This window comes from Channa argus, chromosome 17, assembly GCF_033026475.1.
Source record: "Channa argus isolate prfri chromosome 17, Channa argus male v1.0, whole genome shotgun sequence".
In the NCBI taxonomy this organism is placed as follows: Eukaryota; Metazoa; Chordata; class Actinopteri; order Anabantiformes; family Channidae; genus Channa; species Channa argus.
In genome coordinates this window covers 6,809,925-6,825,650 of record NC_090213.1, presented here as the reverse complement: position 1 = coordinate 6,825,650, position 15,726 = coordinate 6,809,925, and the positions used below count along the sequence as shown (strand labels likewise).

The window sequence follows — 15,726 nt, the reverse complement described above, 5'->3', positions numbered from 1 at the left end:
CTACTACTATTCGTATTAGAAATTATTTCCAAAGAGCATGGTTGAAATGACCTGAAAGCACCAAACAATTTAGTTCCACAAGAATCAAATCCACTTGGTCTTGCTAAATATTTTTGTACTTGAAAAGTCTAAATATCACTGGATGCTGCATTCTTTAAGTATAGGTGATATTATAAAATATGTTGTACATATTGGTGTGTCAAGGTAACATTGATTGTTAGTGCAGAAAGTGACTCCAAATGGGATGGCTAGTTAATACACATGGGGCTTAAGGAGGGGATGACTATGGACGATCAAACAATTATAATGCTACCATGCATATATACACATTCAAAAATGAAACTCATATTAAAGTTATAGACACTGGGCTAATGATGATAACACTAAAAGCCATGAAAATGATGATGTCATTGACAGATGAAGCTCAGCTTTTAGCTGGCCAATCATAACTCACCCTTCTCAGCGCGCCCTATGTGAGCTGCGTCCAATTAAAGCAAAGCAGAGAATAAAAAAACAGAATTAGACTGGAAAGCAAGCACAGATCAACACATACACAAGAGAGAATCAGTGTGTTTTTAGATTCAGCATATCCTTCTATAGACACACACGGCTAAGTGCACTTACACGTTGTAAAAACATTACACTAGCTACAACATCAACAGTGTTTGGCTTCTGCATATATGGCAAAATCATTCGTATTTATTTTAGAAACCAAAGTAAATGACAGCAATAAATATTAAGTGCCATAAGCTGGACACACATTCTTGCTATGGATTTAGTTTGTGTTTAATCAGTCACTTCCTGAGTCTTTCATTTAGGCAAAGTGTTGCAATTCTTTGTAAATTATGTTTAAAGGCCTTTTTAAATTAATGTGGCCCGCTAGAAAAAATAGACCTGGTTTGTTTTAATGTATCAAATGTATCAATTTTTATGCCCCACTTAAATGTGGGGCATAAAAATTTTATTTGCTTTTATTTACAAGTAAAAATAAGCACACCTGTTGCATCTAAAGGTGATGTACACGTTGTTGTTTGTTGTTTCCTGCTTATCACTGGCAATAATACAGTGGTGACAACGTTTTTTTGTTGGCCATCATGATACAATAAGTTGACTATAAAAAGTTATGGCAGGTTGAAACTCATTTCATATTGTAACAATTGACAAGTCTTGCTTTTCTTGAATTAAATAATAAGTGACCTAAAAAATGTATCATCCTGAGACGTCAGGAAAAAAAGTGCGCTTTGCTGCATCTCCATTTTTTCTCTGCACAGAAACAAAGCTCCCTTAGTAGGGTAGTTAAATAAGTCAAAAGATATAGGTCAAAGAGGTCCACTAGAGAGAACATAAACAAATAGGCTGGGTCTCAGGAGGATATATACCTGCAGAAATTGCCTAAATACACACCACTTAGCAAATAGTCTAGTAAACATACAGCCTCTCATTTAGCTAAAATTGGTATGAAAAAGATTAATCTGTTGACTAGGTGAAGTTTTCTAACACCTTAGCCTTTAACTAACACGCACCCGACCTCAACCTTTAACCTCGCGTTCACCCAACCCTCATGGTAAACCAAGACTTCCTTCACCTCCCTGTTTCTACCAATATCTCTCTCCCTAACACACCGCTACACCAGCTATGTCTCCATAATGTATACACAATTACCACCACATACTTTACGGACTACACAACTGGTAGAGGCTGTTCACATCTGTATCTGTGCAAGGCAAAGTGTGTGTGTGTGTGCATGCGCACAGTGTACTGTAATTAATCCACTGAGCATGTTGATTACTTAATCTGTCATTAGCTAGCCGTGTGTGTGTGTGTGTGTGTGTGTGTGTGTGTGTGTGTGTGTGTGTGTGTGTGTGTGTGTGTGTGTGTGTGTGTGTGTGTACGTGCATGTGAAAGAGGCAATGCCGTGTTTCAAGGCTCCCTTGCACTGACAGCTGTGACCAGAGCCAAACAGGGCAGAGTAGAGATTGATGATACTGGACTAATACCATCATTCATCAGAGATGTGATATTTCAGGGATTTGGGATTTGTTTTGGGCATATTGCCCCACTTCATTTCCACTGGGACTATGCCAACTTCCTGGATGACTTCCAGCTTACTGACAGATGATTTACACCTGTCTTGTAGCAGTATGTAAACTTTAATATCAACCATAACATCAGGTACACTTCCACCTGCCAAATTTAGTTCACAAAAATCTGGAGTTAAGTCTCCAGAATGTCATCCAAAAGTGGAAAAAGCAGTAATTGAAACACAAAAAGGTGTGACTCACAACAATGTTAACACAATTTCTTTCATAGTGCATTTGGAAAAGTGCAACGTTTTAGGAAACTTTTGAACCTTATTAAGTTGATTCTGGTTTACAATTGTGAAACATTTTCAAATCTAGTATAAAGAAACTCAACTATACTGCATATCATGATATGTTTTAATGAAAATAACTATAGTGGTTCAAAGGGCCATAACCACAATATGTATCAATCAGGTCAGGTGTCAAGTTATCAAACTCTATTCTCTTTTAAATGCACGGACAACAGCAAGAGGCCAAAAAGTTAGCGTCCCTTTGTGTTACTATTCACTTTTCAACCCAAACCCTCCAACTGCTTCTTCTGCACACATGCACAGTCTAATAAGGGATTGGCTAAGGAAATCTCACAACAGATTAATTACATTTTATACAAAAGCTTGTGTGCAAGCAGACTTCATCCTGGAACGGCTCACAAAATAAAGCACTGCTTTCAAAGAGGTCGGTTTCTCTCTCTAAATTAAAATCTATAGAAACCGATTGGCTGTGGGCAAAGTGGTGTTTGATACGAAGAGAAGACATTTAGATGGATGTGAAAGACAGCAGACTGAAGCATTACTTTTAACGAGAAAATAAATAAAAGTCTTTGATTTAGTGCCATTTTACATGGCATGAGTAGAATGGTTCTAAATGAGAGGCAAACATTCACGAGTTTGTCTTTGTACCGCTGTATTCCTGAAGGCTATCAGCCTTCCTCTTTCTCTTTAAGTGACAGCAATACACATTAGTTGACACACACGTTTGCTCAATGCACACACAAAGGATAGGACACACAGACACACACTCACTCTCCCTCCTGCGGTTTTCACAGTCTCTTGAGTGGAGGAGATGCCCACGGCCAAAAACCAATGGTTGCATTTCTTGTTTTTTTTTCCCTCCTCCACTTTTCCTCCTCACTATCACTCTTTCTCTCTCGCCTTTCTCTGGGAAAACACACTGTTTTATTTCATCTTCCAAATGAAGTGGAAAAGTAATTATAATTAAACCAACTTGGTTCTAATGTTCAAAATACTAAAATAATTTGCAATTATAATTAAACCAGCTCAGATGTGGCATTCAGTAGCAGTGGCAGTCTTCTAATTCGTCTGGAGACACTAATGGAAAACAATTATTTCACTTCATTAAGATTAAAGATGCTGGGAATCTGTGTCACAACTCGATCATAGAGGAGACAGATTTAGAAAGTTCTCAAATTAACATAAACTCAGTTACTGGCTTCATGAAGACACATGCTCATCCACATTTATTGCAATGACTTTGTAAGTGATAAGCCAAAACAAAACTGCGACAAAACAGCATGATGACAAGAAGCGAGAAAGAGAGATAGAAAGATTTATATAAATGCCAAAATTTATAGTCTGCCTTCTTAAATGAGAAAAGGAAGATAAAAGCAGAAATTACACAGTTTTAGAGAAAAGGCACAAACTAAATGTGACTTTAAGATGTCATTTTTTAAATCCTTACCACAGAGTTCTCATGCCCTGGGTTCACAGTGCAATGGCTACTGCACCAAAAGACACTTTCCTGATTTTTTTAAATGACTTCCTTCGTTGCTGGTTTCTGATCTACTAATCACCACTTGACATTTGACACTGGCTGTATTAATTATCTGACTCTTAACCCTTTGAGCCAAACTGCTTGCACATTTTACCAAAACGATCAAATAAAAGGGGATGTTAGTTATGGATAGACTGTGCTGATCTGTAAAATTTAGCATGACCTGGACGTCTCTTTGCACCCAGTGCAGGGTAATAGAGCAATACATTTCAAATTGTCTTTTTTCATCAATTAGCATTCAGAGTATATACAGAAAAGGATATACTAATTGCATATTAATCTCTAGAAAGAAAGTACAAATAAACTATTATTTTCTGATATCTTATTTACTCATAATTACTATTACTGATAAAAATAGATTTTTATTCTATTCTGCAACCAAATGCAAGTTTCCTTTTTTAACCGTCTTCCCACACTAATAATACCTGTGTGAAGCTCCATCTAGTCACTAGTATTTACTTGCAAATTAACTGCACTCAAGTTCCCAAAGAGGCCTCCATGAAATTCCACCCAATTGTTACCCAGAGGACCAAATGGCCACAAGGGAGGGGAAGAGGGGGGTAGTTATTGGATATAGGGGTGGGGAGAGTGGCAATAAAACGTTCACAGATGAAGTGGTAATTAATGTGTAATTTCTATGCGGATCATTAACAGGCCTGAGCGAATACTGGAGCAGAAATGACATTATTATACTATTTCCAGTTATCGTTTAGTCCCCGCGCATAAATAGAGCTTGGTGTGTTCTTTATTACAGCCTTTTATGGTTTGTATATGTTTGGAGGTCAACTTTCAAACAGCCTTGCGAGTCAGGGCCGGTGTCGGTGTGTGTGTGTGTGTGTGTGTGCGCGCGCGCGTGTTTGTGGGTTAGACGTTGAGTGCCGGACAACTGCTGAATGCGGAAATCAGAGGCAGACAGACAGACACAGCAGGGAAAGAGATAGTGAGAATTTGCTTGCTTGGACTCACAGAGGTGCAGACAATATTATAAAGAAAAAAAGGAGTTTGTCTTTATCCCGAAACGTCCTGCACCAACAAAACCGGGCAACTTCATTTTTCGAGTTCGCTGCCTGCAAAAGCATCGGCCCCGGTGCGCATCAGACAGCACTGTTGCAGCTTTGTACGTTTTTCTGCAGCCTGCATGGGGGAAAGGGGAGCGCAGCAACTATTTGCAATTTGTGTTACGGTCAATTTGTTCCAACTTGAAGTCCAACAAAAGGGGTTCAACAAGAGGAGTTTAACGTCACGACAGTCTAATTTTTTCCCCGAACAACGACTACGCACCCGTTTGCACGCAGTTCAACTATGACTGTTATGAGTTTGGCTTCACCCTCATTTGTAAACCCTTGTAAAAGCAGATTTCACTGATTAAAGCTTGATGTACAGTACAACCATTTTTTAGAGTGAAGGCAGTCGATCTGCTTCATCTTCCATTCATTACTTCCAGTCACACAGCGCAAAAACAGCACCGCTAACAACATACACACGAGAGACGTGCCTGCTGTTTTCCGACCCACTCGATTTTATTTCATGCAGCGTGAATAAAGTTAGACAGGAGAGGTTCATTTGGTTTGCAAGGGGGGGCTAAAGGTGCTTTTCCAAACGAAATGACCCCTGTCTTGCAACAAAGAGCAACAGTATTGCAGAAACCCCACCAAAGAGTATAACGTAAAAAAAAAACGGCATGCACATAAGTCCAAGTCAGAATAACCACAGCCGATCGCTGCACGACGCCACAAGAGAAACTCAGTACAGAAACCATAAAATGCAAAATAGCTGCGATCAGCAGTGACAATACGCAACTTGGGTAATACTCCATAAATAACAAGTTATTAGGGGGTGATCTGCATGCAGTTTCTAACTTTCCCTACAATTCCTGCGCTGTTGGTGAGGCTGCACGGCTCCACGACGAACGACGTTTCCACACTGTCTTCATCCAAGCTGTGCACTCTGCCTATGAACACGCGTTATAAACCGTTTACTCCATATAAAGCCATCCCCGTCATCCCCACTGTCCGAGTGTGAGCCACAAACAGCTCTCTTGCATTTTCTAACCTCAAAACAGTTTGCCTCCCTCCCCCCCCCCGTAAAAAGTTTTGCATAAAATCTGAGGTGCTACCAAGCCAAAGAAAAAAAAAGAATAAAACTTGCAACTTAAGTTTTGAAACGTTAAGATAGTAGTTCACGCATCCACGCATTAGGTCAACGTTAGCCAGTTTCGCACGTAAATGCAACCTTCTTGGTGAATACGCTGACTTTACCAACCCAGAGCCGACAGTCACAGGGGCTCAAATACGAGTGACAATGCAACGAAAGGAACCTCTTCACATTTTAACACTAACAAAACCAAAACAGCCTCTTCACGCAACAAAAGTCATTTCCAACATCTGTGGGTATTAAAAAAAAACGACCACACAAGTTAGGCACGACTGCACCTCGTCAACACGACGGCTAACTTTTGTCCCTACACTTCGGCACACCTGTCCGGAATTCAGTTGGTGATTCTACGGATGGAGGCAACGAAAAACCCGTCCAAACTTCCTTTTCGGCAGAGGTAAATTGTCCAAGCTGCCTATTTTTTCCTCCGTCGGTCCTTACCTGTCGGTATCTGACCGGAGACGGTCGAAAAGAGTAACAGGAGTCCCGGGAATGCCGAGAAAAGTGTATCCATGTTTGAAAACGGGGCCGTGTGGGTTTCCCCCCCACCCAGAAAGTTTTCTCCCTTTGAGTTTCTCCGTCCGTTCAGTCTTCTTTATTTCTCGGTTCAGTGGGTTATTATTCCTCCTGTTGTTGCGCACTGAGCCTCCCCATTCTCCCCTTTCTCCGGTTTCTCTCTTTTCGCGTCCTGGGCTCTCGCGGACACTACACTTTGTTTCACGCGGAGAGAGGGAGCGCGCACGAGAGAGCGAGAGCGAGGGAGAGAGAGAGAGAGAGAGAGAGAGGCTGTCTGACGTCACGAGGTAGGAGTTGATTTAAAAACAAACAAATTAAAAGAACCCAGGTAACAACACGTACAGTAGCTTCTCTTTGAAGGGATTGTTTTATTTTTCCGCTCAATCGTTCGTACACGTAAATGCCGATGTTAAAATGAAACTTTATTCCCTCAATAAATTTGCCACCACAGCTGCTCACACAGTCTGGGTAAAAGTGAGTACAGTGCCATCACAGGACTGCTGTAAAGCTGTAATACTCCAATTTTCCACCCTTATTATGTACGACTATTTTCCTGTTCATTAACTGCTTGACTGAAAAAGTGATCAAAGTTATCAAAAGTGACGGTTATTCTTCAGCTAATTATCTCAGCGCAGCAGTACCGGTTGGTTTCCCGTATGCTCCTGTTTGAATTAAAAACAGATCGTACGCCCAAAATGAGAATCTGCTATAGTTACACAGTGTTGGCACCCTGCTATTATAGGCAGCACATACTCCCTGTTATTTTTGCTGATGCTTGTTATATTGCAGTTTTTTTGTCATACATACTGCTGTCAACCATACTTGTCTATGCAGTGATGCAGACAGTTTGTTAGGTTACATTAGAAAGACTCAGTCAATTCTATTACAGTTTTTTCAATTGCTAATAAGCATCGGTCAAATCTCGTTGCCAATGTTGTGGATGAATGAGCCTATTTTGAAACATGTATAATATATTTTGTTGGTGAGAGAGGGTTTTGGAGGTCAGATGAACTGTATAGCTGAGATGCGTGTCTGTAATGCAGACTGTGTGTTTTGAAAAAGTGCTGTCAGTATTGACCAATGTTCGTTAGCAATTGAACAAAAACTGTAGTTTAAATTTGAAAGGACAAGTGGATACATTTAAGTCGAAGGAGATTTAATAGTGACATGGTTGACTCGCCAAAGTTGATTTGAAAAAAAGCGACTCAAATTTCCAATAATTAGTATTAATGTGACATTTAACAGAGCACAGAAGTGAAAACCGTGTAGTATTGTCTCTTATTTTGGCCGAAATGAGGGGAGAAAAAAGAAAAGAACCAAGCAGAACTCAAGGTCAGCTCGTTTGATTTTTGTTTCTGAATAGAAACAGCAATTCAATTTTTTTTATGATGAATATTCGCTCCTTCCATTACTAAAACTCTTTCAATATCTAAATAGGAAAATAAAAATAAACTTGTTAAATTTAATTATCATAAAAAGAGCTTGACAGTGAATGGAACTGTGAATCAAAACTGTATAAAGTATTCATAAGCAATAATTCATGCCCTTGATGTAGCAACAACAAAGAAGGATATACCAAACAAATATTTACATTGCTGAATTCAAAAGAGAAGGATATAGTATGTTATTGAATCACAAGGACAGAAAGTAGTTGCTAAAAAAACGATGCTAAAAAGCTTTGAATAAATGAGGGGAACGGTAGAGTCAAGTGAAAACAATTTGGCATAAAACACAGGTTTACTCAGGTTTAAATAATAGTGGAGGTGCTATAAATGATAAGGGAAAACTCTTGTTTATATGTGTTAGTGAGCTTGAATTATTGAGAATTATGTAAATTAAAGGACTGAAATCTCCTCAGGCTCTACACTGGACCAAAAATTATTTTTGGACAAGGGCATAGTGCCCTTGTCTAAGTAGCATTCAACTTTGTGAGAGTTAATCTATTGTCTTTAATGATGAAAAGGACTAAGCATGAAATAAAAACACTGATTAACCCATTCAAAGTAGCTAGTTTATACATTTCCTTAAAACCTCTCATCCTCTATGATTTGCGCAGATTTACCAGAAGAAGGCAGGGTAGTTTGGCACTGATTATCCATTGTCAGTGATGTCTTAATTATGTTGGAGAAAGGGTGACAGCCCCTCCCAACTCATTCAGATTAGAATGAAATAAAATAGAAACATGTAGACATAAAAAAGGTGTAAAGCGAATGTTCAGACACTTCTGAAGGCCAAAAGCCTCAGAAGCAAAGAGAGCAAAAGCAGAACATCAAAACACACTGACACAAAACACTACTTCTAAATCTTGTCTCACAAAAAAATGAAAAGGTAAAAAAAATCTGTGACACATCTACACTTTGGTATTATGCAATTCATAATTTTAGTCAGTCACTTTTAAGAGTGATTGGTCATCAGACATTCAGTACAATCCTAACAAAGTCTTTTTTTATGTTGTACAATGAAAGGGAGCACATGTCTGGTCAATAATGACCAATATCGATAGGTTTGTGATAACAGCTCCAAGCCAAGACTGAAATCTTTAAGCAAAGTGCAGGTCAGTGCTAATCATTCATCACTGAATGCTGCCAATCAAAGTTTGTGACCAATGCTTTGGTATTAAGCACAGATGTTGTCAATAGCACTTTAACATATATTAGTCTCATTGCTGCATTTATTCAGGCCCATTTCTATAGGCAATTTTCTGACTCTCGCCAACAATGAAATATTCTGCATAAAAATAAGGGAAGGAGAAGAGAGCTAGAAAGAGTTGGCAAAGCTCCACGTTAACACACATACACATAGTCAAACCATTTGGTGTCTGTGTGCGAGAGATATGAATGTTCATGTTCAGTCTCAAGGTTACAGAAATGGTAGGGAAGTTCTGTGTGTGTGTGTGTGTATGTGTGTGTGTGTGAGGATTTTTGAAAAAAAAACTGCTAGGAATAGAAAGTTTGTGTGTGCATGATTTCTCTCACACAGGTCTGAGGTATGCAACCTGATGTGGGAGTGTGTAAACACACATGTGGACAAATATGCACTTTTGCATACTCTGTACACTTCCTACATTCACACACAATTACTTGGAAACATGCTTGAAGCCAGTTTTTCAGCTCATCCTTCAACACAGTGTAACACTGGGTATTGTGCGCACTGTTGTGGACAGACGTTGCAGAGTTGTCCACCTGCTAGTTGAAGAGATGCTGGTGCCTAAGTGCAGCCTAACCTGACACTTAGCCAAAATAAGATTCTTATAAAGCCAATTACAGTCATTGCCTTTTTAAGGTGGTTGACAAATGGAAGTCAGTTTGTAATATCAGAAGGATGATCATGTTTCTCTGTCTGCGAAAGATGCAATAAACAGCTTTGATTAGCCAGTTTCTGTAGAGAGGAAAGCAATATTTTCCACAGTGATTTGTACCAAAAAGCGGAATTTTGTTATGGGAAACAGGATCAAGGGATGGCATCTCCCTGTGATGTTTGGTATTTTTAAGTAAAAAGTAGAGCTTAAAAACCACACAATGGGTTTGGCCTTTCACAGTTGGTTTCGTTGCACTGCATTGTCAATACAGAAAGAAGGGAGAAATATAATTTCTTACATGTGGATCAAACAAATATAATATATAAACGTTGGGTTCTAACAACCACAACAACGCTGATTAAACCTGGAGACACAGTTCAACAGCAATGAAATAACACAAGAGTCGACTTAGCAGTTTTACATGCACAAGGTAAAGGCCCAGCAGGGTCTTAGTGACTTAACACTTCCCCCGAACTCAGCCACTCACCGGGCTCTTCCTTGTTCACACTATTTATTGGAAACAGAGATCAAGGCAGAAAAACAACTCCTTATAAGTATATATCAATGTGAAATGGAATTCATCACTTAATGGTAATATAGCATTGCATTGTTTCCTTGACCACTGGTCAACAAACATAAAGGTAAACTACAAAGGCAAACCATCAAAGGTAAACTATAAAAGGCAAACTATCAAAGCTATATGGTGTCACTAATGACATCATCAGTACATAGACACATCACAAACACACATTACATAAACAATTACATTACACACACAGACAAACATAACATTTCATTTAGGAAACAATTACTAAATTACTTTGAACAAACCCTAACAATAAAAACAAGTGGAAGATTGGATTGTATGTATGTTGTCTACCTACCACTGTACAGTACATGTAAATGCCTACAGAAATTATGTAGGCACTTCATGATGTTGTTGCAAGTACTATTTTGTTATTTCATATTCACCCCTTTTTAAAAATCTGTGTTGTTGTGGAAAATGTTCTAATTTCTTAATCACAGCTTTAATGATTTGGCCACTTCACACATAGTATTCCCATCCATGCAAGCCTGTCCACTCAGCCAGGAGGGGGAAGGGTTAGTCCACACTTCAACTATTGCCATTTTTTTTCTCACATTGCTCACACTGCTCCCAGACTCAGCCAAGCCAGACACAGTTGGCTTGTGTTTTTGTCCGGTGACTAGCATTGCTGAAAGCTGGGAACCTGATTTAGAGTTATAATCTGAAATGTCACAGTCTGATTTTAGGAGAAAACTGGCCATTTGTCAATTCATGTGCTATTGCCATAACCGGTTACTTTATGAGACATAGAATATTGTAAATGGAGAACAGTAGCTGTAGTACAGAGCTCTATAGGATCAGTATTGTGTATGTGTGTGTTGGTGTGTGTGTTTCTGCTCCATTTTGGCCTATACGGCTGGCAGTACCCTCTTGTCTATTCTGCTGTTACCATGACAATGCCAACCATGCCAAAGCACCACCATATGGTTGCTATGGTAACGTTCCATTTTTCTGGCTGATGCTGGTGAGCCAGGTGTATCTGCCAGCTGGTAATGACAGGTGCATGGTAGGAGTGTGTGTGTGTGTGTGTGTGTGTGTGTGTTGTGTCTGTTTTACAGCAGATAAACCAAAAAGAGTGAAGCCTTCAGGAGACAGAATAAACCAGAACCAAAAAGATCACAGTGCGTTTGTACTCATTCTCTAAGACTGATATTTAAAAGCACTTACTCATCAATTGTAAAAGTCTCTATGAGTTTGCAATAGTTACTCAGAGTTGTGGAACCTAATTTGAATGCTACCAATTACAGCAAAGCAACTCTAGGGAGAATCTAATTTGGTTAACTAGGCTACTTAGAAAAAGTAGCTCAACCACTTTGTAAAAATAACTGTAAAACATATTTTGTGACTAGATAAATAAGCACAACTTTAGCAACACTTACATGAATTGCAAGTTTAGTTACATGTAGTTCAGTACTCCCCAACACTCACCTTCACCTGAAGTCCATCATGTGACTCAAAATCATAAAAAAATGGCCAATGGTCTAAAGGGCCCTGACAAGGTGCCACAGAGCATCTGTTCAGCTAATTTAGCATTTATAATCATCAGAGAAAGCCATTTTGTGACCTGTCTGACTTGTTCTTTATTAGGATTTTTAGTGATGTTTTGTCTGGTAGCATTTGGAACATTCAACTCTTAACTCACAATTGCAGTGGTACAAAACTTACTGGAGAGTTAATTTGTTACTAGTCTTTTTTTGTGTGTGTGCGTGTGTGTGATTTTTACAGTACAAATACAACCAAACGTAACTTTTAACAAAGCATTTCTTGCTCATTGCCGCCATCAACTGTCACTCCAGTGCATGTCTGCTCTGTTGGTAATGCACAACAAAGATGGAAGGACACTAGGAAAACCTTGCTACTAAGAGCTCCTAGTGGTCAGAAAATCCACATGGATTCTTTACCTGCGAAAGTAAAGACAAGTCATGCTAACTGAGAGCCAGTTTTGCAACTTTTGCAAACATGTTTTGATGTGAACTGGGTGTGTTTGCTTATTAGAAATTAGAAGTTAGCAGAGTCAACAGACTGCAACATACCAACACAGCACGAAACACAATCCGCTGTTACACACACTGTAGAACTCCTTGCGCTGTTTGAGCAGCCACTTCAGACTGTGATTTTGGCTCATTGTGTTGCAGTTCTACTGTTAAATATTGTGATGACTGCTGCTGTAAATGTAGTCACAGCAGTTAAACGGTTGACACCAATTGGTTAAATGTATTTTTTGTGGATAAAATATTCCATTCTACAATTGTGATCATCATAGTGTACTGTTTTTCCAGCTAGTAAACAAACAAAATGTATTTATTATACCATTTTGTCTTAACGGGAAATTATTAAATATATCTGCGGATATTCATATTATATAGAGTAAAAGATTTTTGTACCAAGGTCCTCTGTGTAATACCATTTGGCTGCTGCATTTACTGACTCTGGAAACTTCTGTTTTGTTTACAGTGATGCACAACGTTGCAACTTTACATTTAAATTTAGTCATTTAGCAGATGCTTTTATCCGAAGCGACTTACAAGTGAGGTACAAAAATCTAAGTCAAGGAGAAAACAGCAACTTTAAGTATATAGAATATAATTCATCTCCCGTTCTTCCTAAATTGCTTTATTAATCTTTTTTTTCCCAAAGTCTTGGTTTCTCCAACTTAAGAACCCTTAGACATAATTGTAATTTGTTGGTACAATTTACAATTCCCCTCCCCAGCTGTGCAGTGCCGGTCCAAGCCTGGTAGAAATTGGGGAGGGTTGTGTCAGGAATGGCATCCGGCGTAAAAACTGTGCCAAATCAACATGTGGACAATGATCCGCTGTGGCGACCCTGATCTAAGCCAAAAGGACAAAAAATAAAAAATAACTTAAACCATAAAACGTTAAACTTAAATTGATATTATTTAATGTGTGATGTATTCCATAAATTAAATGAAGTGCTACTACAAGTCTTCATGAAATGTTTTTCTTAAAATAAAATGTCTTTTTCTCTTTTTTATTGTCCCCAAATGCTCTTATCACTGTCTCTTTTTTCTTTTTCTATTTATCAGCTATAAATACCACCTTTATATTCTTGCAGGATGATGAACAGCATAATTGCTTCACACAGGATTATAATTCACAGTAACAGGGTAATTATGTTAATAAAAAATGTATGATGGTAATTACCCCATTAACAACAAGGTAATAGCTTGGTATTAGCAATAGTGGTAAGAGGCCAAAATGGGTAATAATGTGGAAACTAAACACCAAGAGCTTCAGTAATTACCTGGAAAATCTCAACAATATTAATAACTTTATTTATTAGTTTACCGATCTCCATGGGGAAATTGTTGTCGTAGATGACGATGGCACCACAGGAATTTCAGTTTTTTTTTTCCAAGGACACATCGATATGTGGCCAGGAGCAACCAGGAATGGCACCAGAATAAGCATAAAGCTGAGCTGTAGAATGCTAAATTACATGGTTCTACTTAATCCCATGGTAATATCTGTAGTGGTAATGATGACGGTCTCCTCGAATTGAAGGCTTCTTAAGTCCTGATTGTAGTATAGGTCATAAATCCCATTTATTATTGAAATACTACTCCCCCATTATCTTGTTATTTCCAAAATAATACCCCACTGTTACTCTGTTATTACCAGGCTGTAAATTGCTGCCAAATCGCCTACTGACTCTAACATTCAGTACTGATTACAGTGCAGTGTAGAATTTATGTTGTACTTCAGATATTGTGTCATCGCTTAAAATTTTTTGATGATGATACGACTGCATTGTGGAGTGTGTAAAGAATCCTAGACTTGGGGTCATGAGGTTTATAATTGACATTCACAGCAGGCCAGAAAGCAGGGAACATGAAAAATTACAAGCTTAGGAGTCTGTGAAAGAGTTTGCTCTTGCCAGAGGAGGTGTGTGAGAATGTTTCCTGTCGCTTTTGTCTCTGTGTGTTACCTTAAATGTGTGTACTTACATCTACACTGTGAGTGTCTCTGTGTTGTTGGGTGTGTGTGTCTTTGCCTGTGGAGAAGAGGTAAATTCATATCTGGGTGTTTCTGCTACGGGCATGGTAATCATGGCACTTTTTAATAACTATGCTTTATAATCATTTAGCACTGATGATGCACACACACACACACACACACACATACAAACATGCACAAGCATACACACATCTCTCGAGGCACTAATGAATTTAGATGTAATAGGCACTGAAGCTGAACTTACGGCAGAGGGGCACAGAAAGATAGATGGATGAAGAGCGAGTGAGGCCAAGAGACAGAGACTAGGGTAAACTTTGTTTTCTGTGCATCGAAATAAACATTTTTGCATCAAACTGTTGCACTGTGTTGACCACATTTCATCACTATGTGAACAGATTCTGATAAGGAACGAAAATGACTCATATCAACTAACTGAACAGCTGCACCTGCCTGTACCTGACTGTAATCGTCCTATTAAATGTTAGTTACAGGCTGTGCTGACTATAATCCAGTAATTCCCAAACTTCCCAACGGCTTTGCTTGTTCATGCCTCAAACAATTATTCGGGTAAAACAATTTAGGGTATTTAGAAGGCCGCTTCATTGCAGTCAAAACCCTCTTTCAAATACAGTATAAGCTCCAGACAATGTCCAGAGAAATCAGCTCCAGACATTGTATCGAGTTGGTGTTTACACATGTGACACACAGCGGGAAATTGTCTGAGTCAGAAGAAACTCTCCTTGATTTCAGTAAGGGGTCAGCGAGCACAGGAGGCACAACATGATAGAAAAATTAAGCTGCTCTTTTTTGTTTAGAGGACATTGTAGCCGTGCATCAAAAAAAAAAAAAAGACCAAGAATTCAACCCCTATTTGCACGATTCCTTGCTTTACACTAACAGTAATTTGCATGTTAATCAATCAAAAAAAGTTCAATCAACCTCGTGTACAGCGATCGGGTGAAATAACCTTTTTAAAACTAGGTTGGAGTTTGAGGAGAGAAAGAGAAAGCTTTTTAAGCAAATAAACAACCTTCTTCAGCTTCTCCCCTCCTCTCCTCTCTCCTTATAGGTTTAGGCAGGTACTGAATGTGGCAGAGCTGAGTGAATTGGTTGCTGTGATGGGTCATTAGCTTTTCGCCCTCACCATCGATCTGAGACAGAAGAGACGGGGTAGAATGAAAGAGAGCGACAGACAGAATGAGAGGGAGACAGGAGCATGGTTGTGCCTTTAATTGAGACAAGTGGAGAGAATCAAACACTGAATGGAGTGACCGCAACAGGATTAGCCAGGTTAAATGGATTAAACTGTCCAGAATGCTTTGT

At 38.9% G+C, this 15,726-nt stretch overlaps 1 protein-coding gene across 22 annotated transcripts in view; it reads right to left on the bottom strand.

Moving 5' to 3' along the window:
• Window positions 1-6,764, bottom strand: part of ptprk (protein tyrosine phosphatase receptor type K) — a 107,142-nt gene extending 100,378 nt beyond the window's left edge. For 12 of the 22 annotated variants that reach the window (XM_067481639.1, XM_067481643.1, XM_067481644.1 and 9 more), the window contains exons 1-2: window positions 6,468-6,763; window positions 455-478 (exon numbers count right to left, since the gene is read on the bottom strand). In XM_067481639.1, the coding sequence (XP_067337740.1) occupies window positions 455-478; window positions 6,468-6,540 (97 nt within the window). In that variant the 5' untranslated portion in view covers window positions 6,541-6,763. Of the gene's footprint in view, window positions 1-454; window positions 479-6,467 lie in introns of all 22 variants that reach the window. The other 10 variants (XM_067481652.1, XM_067481655.1, XM_067481658.1 and 7 more) reach the window with 3 other exon arrangements.
• Window positions 6,765-15,726: the final 8,962 nt, after the last annotated feature.